Source organism: Trichechus manatus, unplaced genomic scaffold (genome assembly GCF_000243295.1).
Source record: "Trichechus manatus latirostris isolate Lorelei unplaced genomic scaffold, TriManLat1.0 scaffold00001, whole genome shotgun sequence".
Lineage (NCBI taxonomy): Eukaryota > Metazoa > Chordata > Mammalia > Sirenia > Trichechidae > Trichechus > Trichechus manatus.
Genome location: NW_004443937.1, coordinates 1,805,725 through 1,822,047, shown reverse-complemented (window position 1 = coordinate 1,822,047; position 16,323 = coordinate 1,805,725). Strand labels below are relative to the sequence as shown.

General features: G+C 39.2%; 1 protein-coding gene across 1 annotated transcript in view; it reads right to left on the bottom strand.

Moving 5' to 3' along the window:
* Positions 1–16,323, bottom strand: part of LOC101340595 (contactin-4) — a 580,334-nt gene that overhangs the window by 292,924 nt on the left and 271,087 nt on the right. The window contains exon 4 of the mRNA XM_004368276.1: positions 14,490–14,585. Coding sequence (XP_004368333.1) covers positions 14,490–14,585 — 96 coding nt within the window. The remainder of the gene's footprint in view (positions 1–14,489; positions 14,586–16,323) is intronic.

Sequence of the window (16,323 nt, the reverse complement as noted above, 5' to 3'; positions counted from 1 at the left end):
GGCATGGGTGTTTGGGAGGGTGGAGGATAGGTATGGTAAGACACATTCTCTGGATTCCTCAGAAAAAGTGATTCCCCATAATAAGGGGATGGTAACAGATTTTTAATTAGAAATTCAGAGTATATTAATAGTTGATCTAGAGATAGATACAAAGTGGACAATGCTGGAAGCCATTATAGGTATCCTTTTCATTTTCCTTGTTGTCAATTTACTTGTTTAGCCATGAGTCTCCTATGGTCATTTCTCATTTTGGCCTATCTATGCTATAGTTAAAGAGGCCTGGTGCACAATTGTTAGGCGCTGAGCTGCTAACTGAAAGAAAGGTCAGTGGTTCGAATCCACCAGCCGCTCAGTGGAACAAAGATACTGGCAGTCTGCTTCTATAAAGATTACAGTCTTGGAAACCCTATGGGGCAGTTCTCCTCTGTCCTACAGTGTCACGATGACTTGGAATTGGCTCGATGGTTTGGTTTTTTGGTTTGGTATGCTATAGTTACAGGTTATTCTTCAAGCAAAATTCTGGAAAATTATGGCTACTTTCTGTTTCTAGTCCTATTAGATCTTTGCTTCTTTCTTTGTTTTTTATAGAAAGCTGGGTGATAATTAATCAGCTTTGACTGTCTAAAAGCCATTCCAACACCACACTCCACCCTAACACATCCCCTGCCTCCCAACGTGGCTTAAAACACCTTCAGCAATTCTAATTTCTTTTCAGGAAAATCAAACAAACAAACAAACAAAACCACTCTCATCTTTAACATTACCTCAGAGCCTGCAGTCCCTGCCACATCTCTGAACCCATCCTGCCCTCCTTGTCATTCTTTGAGGTCCTGCTATACTGGATTTCTCTCAGGGCCTTGTAACCTCCTCACTTCTGTCATGGGCACTAGTGTTCCCTCTGTATACTCCTTCCTGCCTTCTCCTTTCTCATCCTTCAGAGCTAAGCTCCAGGGCTACTTCCTCAGGGAAGACTTCTCTGACATGTCAGTCTACATCATGTCCTTTTATTTTACACGATTACTGAATCTTGTTCCTCCCCCTCCCCACATCCAGGAGCACACATCTCAGTGTGACTATCTGATCAACCTCTTACTCCTCACCAGACCTGAGCCCCATGATAGGAGAGACTATTCTGGCTTCACTCACTTTATATCTGCTGTGTCTGCTACGAGGCCTGGCATCTGATGGGTTCTTCCAATGTCCTGTATTTTTACTTTTTAAAACAGCTATTCCCTTCAACTTTGGGATCCACATTTACATACACCATTGGAACCCAATGATAAATCTCACTCATCACAACAATTTTCACTGAAGTAGACTAGAACTGTACATTTATAAGAAGTGCTGTTTTGGAGATTATAATTATCAAATTCGCAAGGTGGCCAGACTCACAGAGAAGAAGGGGTAGAAATGTCTTTCTTATATTTAGCTATTGTTTTCAGAGGTGCGTCACAGACACCTCATTTTGCAATAAGCAGGCACCACAAAAGGAAGAAATAGGATAATTTAAATCAGCTACTTTTTGTTTTTTAAATCATGTTTATATTTTTAGAAGGCAAACCTGAGTTGGTATGACATGATAAGAACTGAGCTTCAAACACCTACAAAAGTATCTTGGCATTTCTTGGATGTTGCTAAGTGTATGTGCTGGTTTGAGGGAATGAGAAAGTGTGTAAATTCCAAATTATTTCACAAAGTAGAGATTCTTTGTGTATTTCTGAAATGCTACATTATCAACTGCAACTATTGTTCCAGCTGTGCCTGCCATATGGATTTATGAATTCCTGTGGAGTGTTGTTATAACACAACTCCTTTCCAGGGGTTAATTTTGACAGTAAAGATTGTGATAATGCCTTAACCTGCAACTAGCTGATGTGAGAAAAATGGAGTATGTTACAGTGAGATGGGAAGAGCTTTCTTGTCTGGGTACAAAATGGCTGTCTGTTATTTTGTTAGCAGCCAGCATCTACCTAAGATATCAGGATCCTCCCAATCATCCTTGTACGAAAAGATTGAACATTTCTTTTAGTTCACAATGCAGAGTTGGCCGCTCTGTAAACCTATTACCACTACATTTGGGTTTTGCTTTTATTCTATATGTTTATAAACGAAGAGCCCTGGTGGCGTAGGTGTTAAGCGCTAGGCTGCTAACCTAAAGGTCAGCAGTTCGAACCCACCAGCTGCTCCACAGGAGAAAGAGTGGCAGTCTGCTTCCGTAAAGACTTACAGCCTTAGAAACCCTATGGGGCAGTTCTACCCTGTCCTATAGTGTTGCTATGAGTTGGAATTGGCTAGACGGCAGTGGGTTTGGGTGGACGGGTCTACAAATGCCAAAAATCATTAGTGAATATGGCTAACTCAAATCAGTTTGATGGGTTAAAAAAAAACTTCTCATCCATATTGTTTGTTCTTGATGAATAAACAATCTCTTAATTAAATAATTTCCTTTTTAATCAGTATCTGAGACTGATATTACATAGCATCAGAAGTTTTACTCCTATTCTTAGATAAAATGCCACAATCTATTTCTTTGTGTATGAAAGTGAACTTCACTTGTGCAAATATATAGTTTTCTATGGTCCTGTATTTAGCCTTCTCCAGTTATTGTCTCCCTAAATGTCTGAACACTAAACTGAAAGAGTTAAAAAAAAGTCCGGAAAATGGGAAACTTCTCTGAAGAATCACAAGATCAAGATTCCTGACAGTGGTGAATATTCCATTTCTGAGTCTTCAATTTCTGAGCTCCCAACCAGAGTCTATTTCCAAATTTCCAGGACTCAGCCAGCATTTCCTCAATCTATATACCATACCATTATCCTGCTTAATTCAGTGTAATACCATGGATGCACTGACCTGACAAAATACTGATTCGTTGCTGAAAATGTGTCCAACGAGCTGCTCATTTTTTTTTTTCAGCTGAAAAGTCACAATTCATAGGGTATATTTCCAGTGGGCCCTTCTATATATCCTGCAGTGATCGTCCACTGGATTATTTATGAAATGCTCAGCCAGGTTCATGTTGTTGAAAGATCAGTGTTGATCATTTGTTCTGTTCTGGCTGGTGCATCCTGGGTAGCACTCTAGTGGATGTGTAATGTGCTTCTCACGTCTGCAGACTCTTCATGTCTCAACTGGCACCTGTGTTCGAACACAATGTCATCCTTCACTGCTTTCTGGGACAGGACAACTCCAAAAGAGAAAGCGCTGCATGTAGCAGAGCTTTGTTGAATGATCACAGTCTGTAGATCATTCGACTTTATGGATAACATCTCACTTTCCAGATGCCATTTCCTTTTGGTGCTAATGTGTTTGGCCTTTACTCTGACTGATCAATGGGCCTACAGTTTTAAGAATCAAATCTGGAGATCATTTCTTTCTTTTTTTGGATGTTTAAAAATCAGATAGGGACATTTTCAGCTTGAATTTAAATCAATATATCTACAAATAAACCTACAGAGTGCCTGCCATTAAAATAAGTAGGGAATAACTATCAAGAGAGAAGCTGGGTAATTAGGGCCATCATTAATTAAGTAAAATCACTGCTTTCTGCCAAATAAAGAACATGGGAACATTTGCCCAAAAGCAAAGGAGGAAAAGAAGAGACAGAGAAAGAATTTCTTGAAATTTATTCCTGTTCTGGTTTTAAAAACTAAATGATCCTCTTTAGGCTACTGAACAAAAAAAATTTTAATTAACTGCTATTTATTAAAGCTGAGTAGATTTTTAAGTGCTATGGCCTGGGACCTGCTATAGCTGCAGAAGGAACTTAAACATCTCACTTATCAGAACTAAAAGGACAATTAAGGCAGAAAGCATAGAGGTACCACTCCTGAAGAACTCTTCCTAAAAACCAGACCAGCAACTTTCCAACACAGGTTAATTTAAGAAATTGGGGGCTCAGCTATATAGGGTCTAGAATTATTCTATGGCCAGAAAATGTTTGTTACTTATATAAACTCATTTTTTTCCCCCTACTCTGAAGTATATAGTTGTTGACATCTAGGTGTTCCACAGTATAGTCATGAAACATTCAAGCTGCTTTAAAGAGAGCTGATAGGAAAATTCAAAGGCAAAAAGTGTATCAGCAGCATCACAGAAGATATTTAACCAATTTTTGAGAGAACTGACATCAGAAATATCCACCTCAATTCTTCCTGTTATGTCCGGTAAGGGAGAAGTGATGAGGGAGAAGCAAGTCACCCTTCTAAACATGTAAGGCCCAATTCCTTCCTTTTGCTTTCTCTGATGATTTTTTTTGTAAATTAATTAAATGAATTAATGGCTAAGAGAAATGGAGCCTGCCTTTGGTGTGGTAAGGGCAAATACTCTCTTGGCTTATCCTCTCAAACATGGAACACCTCACCATGTCAATTGAATCAGACAGTTTATAATAAGTAATCCCTGACAATGTGGCTCTGTTTTCTGCTCAGTAGGAAAAAGAGGAGGCTTAGTGAATGAAGAAAAGCATCCCCTTCCAAACTGTTTCACATTATTCTATGCTGATTAAATCATGAACATGGTAGAACCTTCTCTGATTTGTAAAGCAGGAAGAGAAAAGAAGGAGAGATTTGGCTCATTCTATAGGGTCGCTGTGAGTCTGCATCAACTCGATGGCAATGGGTTTGGTTTTTGGGTACTTAGATAAAAATCGTTCAGGTTCGTATCTTTCAAAGAAACAAGGTAGAGTCAAGGAGCACCAGAAAAGATTGCCCTAGGAATATTTAATATCCAATAGAAAAGAAAAGAACAAACCTATTAGTCTAGGATGTTGATTAGCCTACAGCTAACTAAACTGTATCCTTTCCTCATTGAATTGGCAATAGATGTTTATTTAAATAAGTATATAAACTTCCTCGTCTTAGAAATGGAACTCAGAATGCATTTTCCATAGAAAATTATGTTATAATAGGTGGTTTAACCCGAGTTTGAATGACTCACAAGGTTCTTGAAGAATGACACCATAGAATTTTTTCAATGCTGCCTCCCAACCAACATTTTAACCATTATCTCCTAGGGTTCCAACTCCAAAAGACAAGAATCCACTTTCTGCTTTCAGTAGCAGGACTTTTTCCGAATCATTAATTCTTAACGCAGCTAGTCTTAACTTATTGAACAATTGTGGCTTTTAAACTATTTGGAGAAGATAAGGTATCTCTCAAGTAACTTACTCCTCAGGTGACATGAAGTGGGAATCAAAGAGGAGCTACCTCAGCGGTGACCAAGAAAGAAAGACTTAGAATCCTAAAACTATTATGTATCTGTTAGTTTCAGTGTTTTTAAAACCAGGACTCTATTTGGGCTACCCTCCTCCATTCCACACACAGACACGATGACATGACTAAAGTGGAGAGACTTCATTCCCATATGCACATCCAACCACATTTCCACTATGGCCAGAAAATGAGATCTTACCCAGCACTCAGCGTGGATTCTTCTTATAGCTTTTCACAAGAATTAAGTGATGATTATGGAGTCCCTGGGTTGTGCAAACAGTAAAAGCGCTCTACTACTAGCCAAAAGGTTTGCAGTTTAAACATACCCAGGAGCCCCTTGGAAGACAGGCCTGGTGATCTGCTTCCAAAAGGTCACAGCCTTGAAAACCGTGTTGAGTAGTTCTACTCTGCACACATAGGGTCTCCATAAGTCAGAATAGATTCTATGGCAACTAACAAAACAAAACAAAAAAATGAGCCCATTGCTGTCCAGTTGATTCCAACTCATAGTGAGAGTTAAATCATAACCATTTAAAAATCTCAAATCTTGCTTTTTTAGTGTCACAAAAAATAATTTATAGGCTGAATCCTTTAGTCTATTAAAAAAAAATCCTTAGCATTTTTTCAGCAATATTTTTAAACCATTGGCCATTCCTAGTGCTATTTAATGTCTTGTTTCTTCTAAGGAAATTAAATGGGGCCCAGGCACATACTGTACATACTAAATAGAAAATGGGAACATGAAGAATTACACAGGGTTTAGCCTGTGGGGAGACTGCTGGTAGAGTTAATATCAATGTCATTTTCTGTCTTTAAGAAGCAATTTTCAAATATTGGCAGAATGGCTAAATCAGCACTTTAATAAAGCCACAATGCCAGAGCATGACCAGTTTATGTTAATAATAGATGTAAATTCCATGTGAATCTCTTAGAAGATATATCTGAAAACTATTTGCCTAGTTAAAACTTGTTACAGGAACATAAATCAAGAATCATATATCTGCAAAGACAAGCAGTTTTCTGATGTAACTTTGAGTCCAAACTCAAGCAAATAAAAATAATCAAACCAAGACGAATTCATAAAATTAGGAATGTTTGTAATTTTTAATTGTGCAAATTGCTGCCATATTTATTATGTCTTTTTATCCTCAAAACATGCTTCAAAGGTCTACAGGATAAAGATAAATTCCATTTGGCTGGTTTTATATTGTATGAAGATTTGGCTGAGAATCATGCTGGGAACTAAGATATGAGGAAGGAGGAAGGAGCTGCAATGTCCATGAGAGAAAGTAGAGGGCATATGCTGGACGTGGAAGGACTGCTTCCTGAGGAAGGTGACCAGTTGTCCAAATCAGAGGGTGGAAAATTGGGGACCTATCCAGATTGATATGAATATTTCAGAGGACCTGATATGATGGGTGGAGTACAGTAACTAGACTTCTTAAACTGCAGTAATACTTAGAATCCAAAGGATAGCATGTTATGGTTCTAGGCTTGGAGCTGGGTTGAAATGAGACTTGGGTTACTTTGGGTGAGACATGAGGGAAAGAGCTAACCTGAGTGTCTGAACTAGAGTGAAATGGGTTGACATTTGGAGCAAGCTTCTATTTTAGAAAAGCAAATAAGGAAGTACCTGGAAATCTAATTATGCAACCCAGTTATGCAGAACTGGTAAAAGCAGAGTCAGTTTGGCAGGGAGGGCAATGGTCCTGGGCAGAGTCGGCAGCTTGATTAGAATGTGGATGCCTTGAAAGTTATTCTGGATCTGAAGGATGCTCACTTTAGCACAGCAAGATTAATTTTGGTCCAATGACATGCCAGCCTAGTTTGGACTAATTAAGAAACTGGGTAAGCCTGATACTGAAGGTGACATCTTGGTGCCAGGAGCTGAGGAGGTATGGGGAGGTAGAAGCAGAAGTCAGATGAGGAAAGAGGGCTCAGAGAAGTTATGTAATTGGTCCAAGACCACAAAGTTAGTTAATATGGGAGCTAGAACTGGAATGTAGGTGTCCTAGTTTCATGCTTTTATCTCCGTCATTTAGTAAACACAAAATGGTCCAGGTGAAATAACTATGCTGTAGAATAGCATGATTGATTCTTTTTGGGATCTCGTTATAATCTCTATGGATATGTCCAAATCAAATCAAATAACGGGGCCCTAGAGAGGTCTGCAGATAGAGAGGTTTTGCTGCAACAAGACCCACTTGATTTTGTCATGCAGAGATGCAAGTTTTCCACCCTGGCTGCATATTGTAAGCACCTAGGGTACTTTTAGGTCCCTGAATGGCACAAATGGGTTGAGCTCGACTACTAAAGTTTGGCAGTTCAAATCCATTCAGTGGGACCACAGAAGAAAGGCCTGGTGATCTGCTTCCATAAAGATTATAGCCAAGTAAACCCTATGGAGCAGTTCTACTCTGTAACACATGGGGTTGCCATGAGTCAGAATCAACTTGATGGCAGGAGTTTGGCTTTTGGAGTGCTTTTAAAAATATAAATGCCAGAGGAGGCCCCCTCAATAAATTCAGATTCAATTGAATCACTGGCATAGAGAAGACTGTACTTATTCCTACTGTTCTGTCCCATCTGCCAGAAAAGGACATGTTCTAGGCAAAGCAACTCTTGGCCTTGCCATTAATTAGCATGTGACCTTGAATAATCTGTTTTAGTTTCCTTAACTACAGAACACGTGTTCTTACTTCTTACAGGATTTACTGTGAGGATAAAAAGATAGTATAAGGCAAAAAAAAAAAAAAAAAAATTACAAACACCATCATGAACTCTATAGATGCTCTGTTATAAGATCCTGGGAGTGATGCTGTGTGAATCAGATCCAACTTTAACGGGGATGAGTGCTCTAAATTTGGTGTAAAAGCATCTATCTATGACAACTCTAGCTAGTTTCTCTCAAATTCATAATAATGAAAATAACCTCAGAACCAGAATCAGACAGTTTTCTTTTTTATACTCTAGGGCACTGTACTTTCACTAACAGTAATGTAGGAAGAGATGTGATGTTGTTGTGTAAATTTTACTCTTAAATCTTGACTCAAACACCAAAAAGTTGAAATCACCATGATCACCAAATGTGAAATGCTACTTCTGAATATGAGCACCTGAGAAGAAGCTGGTTTTTCATTTCCCTTATCACCACCAACAAAAATCTACAGTCAAAGGTAAAGCTTTTATTTTAAATATGAATTTGATGTAAGAAATACTTATTCCTTTAGTGTCGGTGATATGGAAATCAAAGCTCTCCATCTCGGCAGGTTGGGACCTGGGCTGGTTTTGGAAAAGGTGATCAAAGTGAGTACCTCTTAAATCTGGTGCCGCATCACAGTCAACTAGGGTTTCTTGAAACAACCATTTTTGAGACCCTGACTCAGATTTATGAAATCAGAATCTCCTTGGGAAAAGACTGGGCACCTGTGGCTTTAACAAGCCATTGTGATGATTCTCAAGCAGCCTGAAGTCCTGAGCTTGATCTGTAGTTTCCACACATACAACCCACCTCAGGCCACTGGAATCTCATCTAGCTCAGTACTTCTCAGATTTTAATGTCCATATGAATCACTTGAGGGATCTTATTGAAATCCATGGTAGGGCCTAAGATTCTGCCTTTTTAACAGACTCCCAGCAGTAAGGATCTTGTTGACATAAGAGGAGGGTTGGAACAAAAACCTCCCTTGTTGAACTGTTCTAGAGGATTTCATGGTGAATAACCTGCCAATTTCAGTACATGGGAGGGAAGAATATTGAAGTACCTTGGTTCTATTCCTACTTAATGAGAGAGCTTGGTTAAAGATCATGAATCCCTGGTGCCAAATGACCCTGGAGTTGGTGGAACACAAGATGAAAATGTTGGACCTCAATATTCTCTGTTTCTGATATGAAGGAGCATCAAGGACAGCCAAGGCCCACCATCGTGATTCTATTTTTTGGTGTTTGTGTCAGGATTTAACAGTAAAATCTATGTGACGCCATCACATTGATTGGAATTAGTATACATAAATCAAGAGATGAGAGAGTTGCTACACATAGTATTGGTAGAGCACTAGAAATACCTGCTATTTTGAAAATGCTTTTCAAAATAGATTAATTGCTGCTCCTTTTTGTGTTACCCTAAGAATGTCTGACCCTGCACAGTTTTTCAAATAGGACACGCAGCATCCCTTACAATGGATTTCATGCCATTACTCAGTACCCCACTGGTATAATATAAGGCTGACTCATTTCTGTTCCTCTGCATGATCTGTAACAATTGAAACTGGGATACCATCTGTTGGTGTTGGGGCTAAAACATTCAGTGAGTCCAATAGCTTACAGTAATTCTGTTAGTTTTCAGGTATACACGGCCTGGAAAAGCAATCAGAGAATTACTGCTATACAGTTCATATTGGAGAGCTTCAGGTAATTGGGGGAATTTCATCTCATAATCATTGACTCCCCAAACTGATGATGTCTGAGATGCTCTCTTCCAACTTCGAAGATCCTCTTTGTTGTTTTCTTCCAAATTTCCTTGCCTTGCCTGCCTTATTGTGCATATGGTTTCTAATAGAGCCCATAATGAGAATATATATTTCCTTGTCTTTCACCATCAAGATTGTCAGGAATGTCAGCAGAGCTCAAAGAACAGGATTGCAGAGCTGCTGACTGCTGCCAGAGGAGACGGGCCCATTTTAATAGATGTCTACGGAAATTTTTAACATATTTCTCTGTGGGAAGGGGAAAGTATTCAGGTACCATATTGTGTACCAGCATAGCATCACTTCATATGGTTTGCCTTCCAAAGATATCATTATACCAGGGAGTAGTGCTTTTTTTAAACATATCTACAAGATTAATTTTCACAGTTGCTGTCACGTTATGAAAGCTTAATGCAGTGAAGGTAGCCTGCAAAAGAAATTAGCCAAATTTTAATTCTTATTTTGATAAGATTTCATGTTATGAAGAGAAATCCTTAATCTAAATAAATGTATTTCCATTGTTAAGGGGTTTACTGGTATAAAGGACAGACCTTCAAAAATGCAAACATATTTGATAAAGAAGGTATTTAGTCTTTATTGCGTATGAGTTATGTAATGATAGAAATAAAGGGCAGGGCCCATAGTCCATCAGATGGGGAACAGACAGTCTTTTTAACAAATGGTGTTGGCAAAACTGGATGTTCATCCGCAAAAAATGAAACAGGACTCATACCTCACACCATATACAAAAACTAATTCAAAATGGATCAAAGACCTAAATATAAAGCCAAAAACAATAAAGTTCATAGGAGGAAAAATAGGATCAACGCTAGAGGCCCTAATATACAACATTAACTGGATACAAACCATAAGCAACAATGCATGAACTCCAGAAGAGAAGCTAGATAACTGGGATCTTCTAAAAATTAAACACCTATGCTCATCAAAAGACTTCATCAAAGGGGGAAAAAAAACCCCTACAGACTGGGAAAAAAAATTTTGGCCATTACAAGTCAGACAAAGGTCTAATGTCTAAAATCTGCAAGAAAATCCAACGCCTCTACAACAAAAAGACAAATAATCCAATTAAAAATGGGCAAAGGAAATGAACAGACACTTCACCAAAGATGACATTCAAGGGGCCAACGGACATATGAGGAAGTGCTCATGATCACTAGCCATTAGAGAAATGCAAATTAAAACCACAAGATACCATCTCACCCCGGCATTACTGGCACAGATAAAAAAAACTGTAAACAACAAATGTTGGAGAGGCTGCAGGGAGATCGGAATTCTTATGCACTGCTGGTGGAAATGCAAAATGATACAACCATTTTGGAAAATGATATGGCCCGTCCTTAGAAAGCTAGAAATAGAAATACCACATGATCCAGCAATCCCACTCCTAGGAATATATCCTAGAAAAATAAGAGCCATCACATGAATAGACATATGTACACCCATGTTCACTGCAGCATTGTTCACAATAGCAAAAAGATGGAAACAACCTAGATCCCATCAACAGATGAATCGATAAACTATGGTACACACACACAATGAAGTATTACACAATGATAAAGAACAATGATGAATCTGTGAAGCATCTTATAACATGGATGAATCTGGAAGGCATTATGCTGAGTAAAATAAGTCAATCACAAAAGGACAAATATTGCATGAGACCACTATTGTAAAAACTCATGAAAAGGTTTACACACAACAAGAAACAATCTTTGATGGTTACAAGGAAGGGGAGGGGTAGGTGAGGAAAAACTAAATAGACAGTTGATAAGTGGTAACTTTGGTGAAGGGTAAGACAGTATACAATACTGGGGAAGCCAGCACAACTTGTACAAGAAAAGGTCATGGAAGCTCCACAAACACATCCAAACTCCCTGAGGGACCTAAGTGCTGGGCTGAGAGCTGTGGGGACCATGGTCTTGGGGAACATCTAGCTCAACTGGCAAAACAGAGTTTATAAACAAAATGTTCTACATTCTACCTTGGTGAGTAATGTCTGGGGTCTTAAAAGCCTGTGAGCAACCATCTAAGATACTCCACTGGTCTCACCCCTTTGACAGCAAGGGAGAATGAAGAAAACAAGATACAAGGAAAAGATTAGTCCAAAGGACTAATGGACGACAACTACCACAGCCTCCACCGACTGATGGATGGTGCCTGGCTACCACCACTGACTGCTCTGACAGGGATCACAACAGAGGGTCCTGGACAGAACTGGAGAAAAATGTAGAACAAAATTCAAACTCACAAAAAAAGACCAGACTTACTGGCCTGACCGAGACTGGAGAAACCCTGAGAGTATGGCCCCCAGACACCCTTTTAGCTCAGTAATGAAGTCACTCCCGAGGTTCACTCTTCAGCCAAAGATTATACAAGCCCATAAAACGAAACGAGACTAATGCGGCACAACAGCCCAAGAACAAGGTCTAGAAGGCAGGAGGGGAAAGGAAAGCTGGTAATAGGGAATCCAAGTTTGAGAAGGGAGACCTGACATGTTGACATGTTGCAGGGATGTTAACCAATGCCATAAAACAATATGTGTACTGTTTAATGAGAAATTATTTGCTCTGTAAACCTTCACCTGAAGTACAATAAAAAAATTAAATAAAAAAGAAATAAACAGCATTTGAGAGATTTTCTTTAATTTCTTGATAGATAAGTACACTGAGGCATAGAGATTTTAAAGATATTTGCCCAGTATCAAGTAGGATTTGAAATACAGCCAAGAACAGAACTCACATCCAGGATTCCAAATTTGTGCTTCTGATACTGCCTCTAGGGGAAAATTCATAAGGAATAAGCCCATTTCCCAGAACACAAACTCCTGAAGTCAAACTGGCTTCTTGGCCAGTCTTTAAAAAACCAGACCAGTTGAAACCAGCTGCTGTTGAGTCGATTCTGACTCATGGTGACTCCATGCACATCAGCAGAACTGTGCTCCATAGGGTTCCAATGGCTGATTTATCAAAAGTAGATTACCAGGCCTTTCTTCTGAGGTACTTCTGGGTAGACTTGAACCTCCAACCTTTTGGTTGGCAGCTGACCATGTTAACTGTTTGCAACACCCAGGGGACAAGACCTCTAACAATTCCATGTTCTTGATCAAGAGCCAGAAAGGCACCTGGCTCTCCCACCCTGCCTTGATGGTCAACTTGCTTGAAGTACAAATCTTTCAGCCATTTTCCTAACTGTTATTCCTTGCTAGAAATTCTAGCTGGGGTATTAGATGAGATAAGGAAAAGTTACAACTTTAAAAAATATAGAGGAAAAATGAGAGGGTGTTTTCAAACTCTAAATTTAAAAAAGTTGGATGTTTTACTCATGTTTAAAACCACAGAGAAAAATGAAGGCACTGACAAGGTAGAAAATATAAAATTAAACATCATCCTGAATTTCCAAGAGGAGAACTTTTCAATTTTGTCAGCACAAACCTTAGTAGAATCTTAATAAATATCACTACCTATTAACTCTACAGTCTGATCTGCAACTGGTCCTGGGGATGGCGCAGGACTGGGCAGTGTTCGTTCCCTTGTGCCTGGGGTTGCCTGAGTCAGGGGCTGACTTGCTGGCATCTAACAACATCAACCTACACATGACTGAACCTACTCTGTACAGTCATCTTCACCTGTTAGTCAAGAGCTTGTTAGTCCTTTTAGTAGATGCTGCTAGTTGCTTGAACAACATCTCTCCACATTCCTCCTTAACACAATTATGATTTTTTTTTGAAAGCTATGATTTATCTACTTAAAAATACTTGATTTTTCGGTCTCTCTTGCCACTCAGAGTGATCAGTGAAATGCAGGCAAACTCCCTTGGGCAAAGCAAACCTTCCATAATACAAAGGCAAACTGAAAAGGAGAAAGACTTGAGCCTTTTGTCTGTGTCTTGCCACTTCTTCCTGTCTGAACTGCAGACTTAATGCCTTAGCCATGCCACATGCTCAGGACTCCAGAGAAGAATGAGAAAAAACGTGTGTGTCCTGGAAGACATCTTAATAAGCCATCACCAGCTTTAGACCACGCATCTTTGGAATTCTAGAGCATGAGAACAACAAACTCCAATCTATTTAAGCAGGGTTAGCTATAGGGTCGCAATGAGTCGTAATGGACACAATGGCAGTGGGTTTGCTTTTTTGAGCTGGGTTTTATGTTACTTGCAGACAAACGCATTTCTAACTGATCTAGTCATTAAGAGTTTCTGCCAAGTGATCTTGGATTCTGTGGTTAAGGGATTTTGGCTCCTGGGTCTGATCCCTTCTCAGGCCAACAGAGATGAAATGAAGCAGAGCCATCTTTTTTTTTTTTTTCTTTAAATTGTGGTAAAATACATATAACGTGAAAATCGCCATTCTAACCACTTTAAGCATACATTTCTGCAGCACTAATGACATTCACAATGTTCTGCAACCATCACCAGTATCTATTCCTAAATTTTTTATTACCGTACACAGAAATTCTGAAGACCATGTTTTAATCCGATAAAGTTGTAAGAATGACTGGTAGTTTTAGCTATATTGCCTTATGAAGCAACTGGATTCTGATTTTGATGTCCTCAGGTGCCTTGCCCTTTGTGCCAGGTAGACAGCAGCAGAGTGGAATATTTGCACTGTCTGGTATTTTCCTATCCTAATTATGGGGGGGCATCCGCAGTGGGTATTCTTCCACACAGAGGGGGCTTTGGGAATCTCTACAAATGACACTGCCTCCCCAGCTGGTGCCAAGAGGGAGAACATCCAGCATGAAAAATAGCAGTCAGCAAAGTGGACGCGTGCCAATGCATTTATATTTACCTCCAGCGTGGGGCGGGGGGCCGCACAAGAGCACCATCCCCTGGCCTTGACGGACGGACACGGTGCTTCGGGTTCTTGTTTTAAAGTTTTCCAGATCTGTTGGGAGAAATAAAGGAGAAAAAAGTGTTTCAACTTTAAAGTCCTAAGATGTTATGGAAGAATATCATTTCAAAAGACAATAGCCGTCTGCTGAAAAACAACTTTTGTAGCACCTGTGCCAGGGGAATTCAGTTTGGCATGTTCACTTTCAAATGGTATCACCCCTGTCTGCCTGGACTTTATGTCTGTGCCATCCGGTAAGGTAGCAACTTGCCACATGTGGCTATTTACATTTAAATTAAATAAAATTAACTAAAATTTAAAAACCAGTTCTTCAGTCACGCCAGCCGTATTTCAAGTGCTCAGTAGACACACGTGGCTAAAGGTTACTGTACTGGACAGCGCACATATAGAACATTTCCATCATCACAGAAAATTATTGGACAGTGAAGGTCTACAGGAAGAAACTGAGGTTTAAAGATATGAAGTGACCTGCCAAAGGGCTCTCTGTAATTAAAGATCATTAGCAGGATGCAAATTCACGTTTTCTGCCATTCAGTTAAATCACTTTACATACCTTTCTCTTAGATGCTATTATAATCGTCTCTATAAACCTAGAATATGACTTTCTCTCTCTTTCTCATTTGAACCCAACAATAATTATGAGTTAAGTGTCATTGATGATTTTACAGACTAGAAAACAGAGGCACAATGAAATTTGCTAAGGGCCACAACATTCGTGAGTGATGGAGCTAGGATGTGAACCTAGACAGCCTCCTTGCAGTTACAAAACTGAATGTTCCCATACTCGGGCTTGGTGTCAGGGAGGGTTCAGGATATGAAAAGAAATGAATACCCATCCATGTCCTGAGTACCAGCTTCTTCTTGAATTAGTTAGAATTTTAAGCTCATACATAATTTTTTCATTACTTATTTATAAAAATACCATTAAGTACCATCTGGTTGCAAGCTCCAGATGCAAACATTCTGATAATACAGCTTCTGTTATAGGAACTCAAGAGTTTAGTGGGCAGAACTGATATGTAACACCTAATCATAGTAACCCAAAGACTGCCAGAGTCGAGATGTAAAAGGGGCACATGGAAGACACATGCATACTCAACACAAAAGAAAACAGTGCTGAGTTTGCATTACATTTCTGATGTAATAAACTTCTTTTTGTTCAATGGGCACCAGGTGAGGCTAGAACATGTTTTTTTCTCCTCTTTAAGAAAACTGTCTGCAAAGCCTTCAGAAGGGATAAAACCAGAGATTTCAAAAACTTTATTATAGAATTAATATTTTGAACCATTATCCCTAATGGGAATATTAACCAAACCAAAACCAAACCTGTTGCTGTTGACTGGATTCCAACCCATAGTGACCCTATAGGACAGAGTAGAACTACCCCAAAGGGTTTCCCAGGAGCGGCTGGTGGATTTGAACTGCCGACCTGTGATTATAAGCAGCTGTATCAATTAACTGCTGTGCCACCAGGGCTCTGAAAGTAATACTGGACAAGTCTAAATTGCCACTTATTTTGTATGCTGGTTCTTAATGTAAGTCCTCTAGGTTTCTGCACAGATATCCTATGAAATCTCCAGAGCTGTGTGAAAAATTAAAAGCTGATAGAAAATAGAATTCAGTTTCTGACTATTAGAGGAGCATTAAGAAATGGACAGTAAAATTAAAAATACATGCAGTGTTTTTTTTCTTTTTTTACCGTACTTCAGGTGAAGGCTTCCAGAACAAATAGTTTGTCATGAAACAGTAGTACACATGTTCTTTTATGACA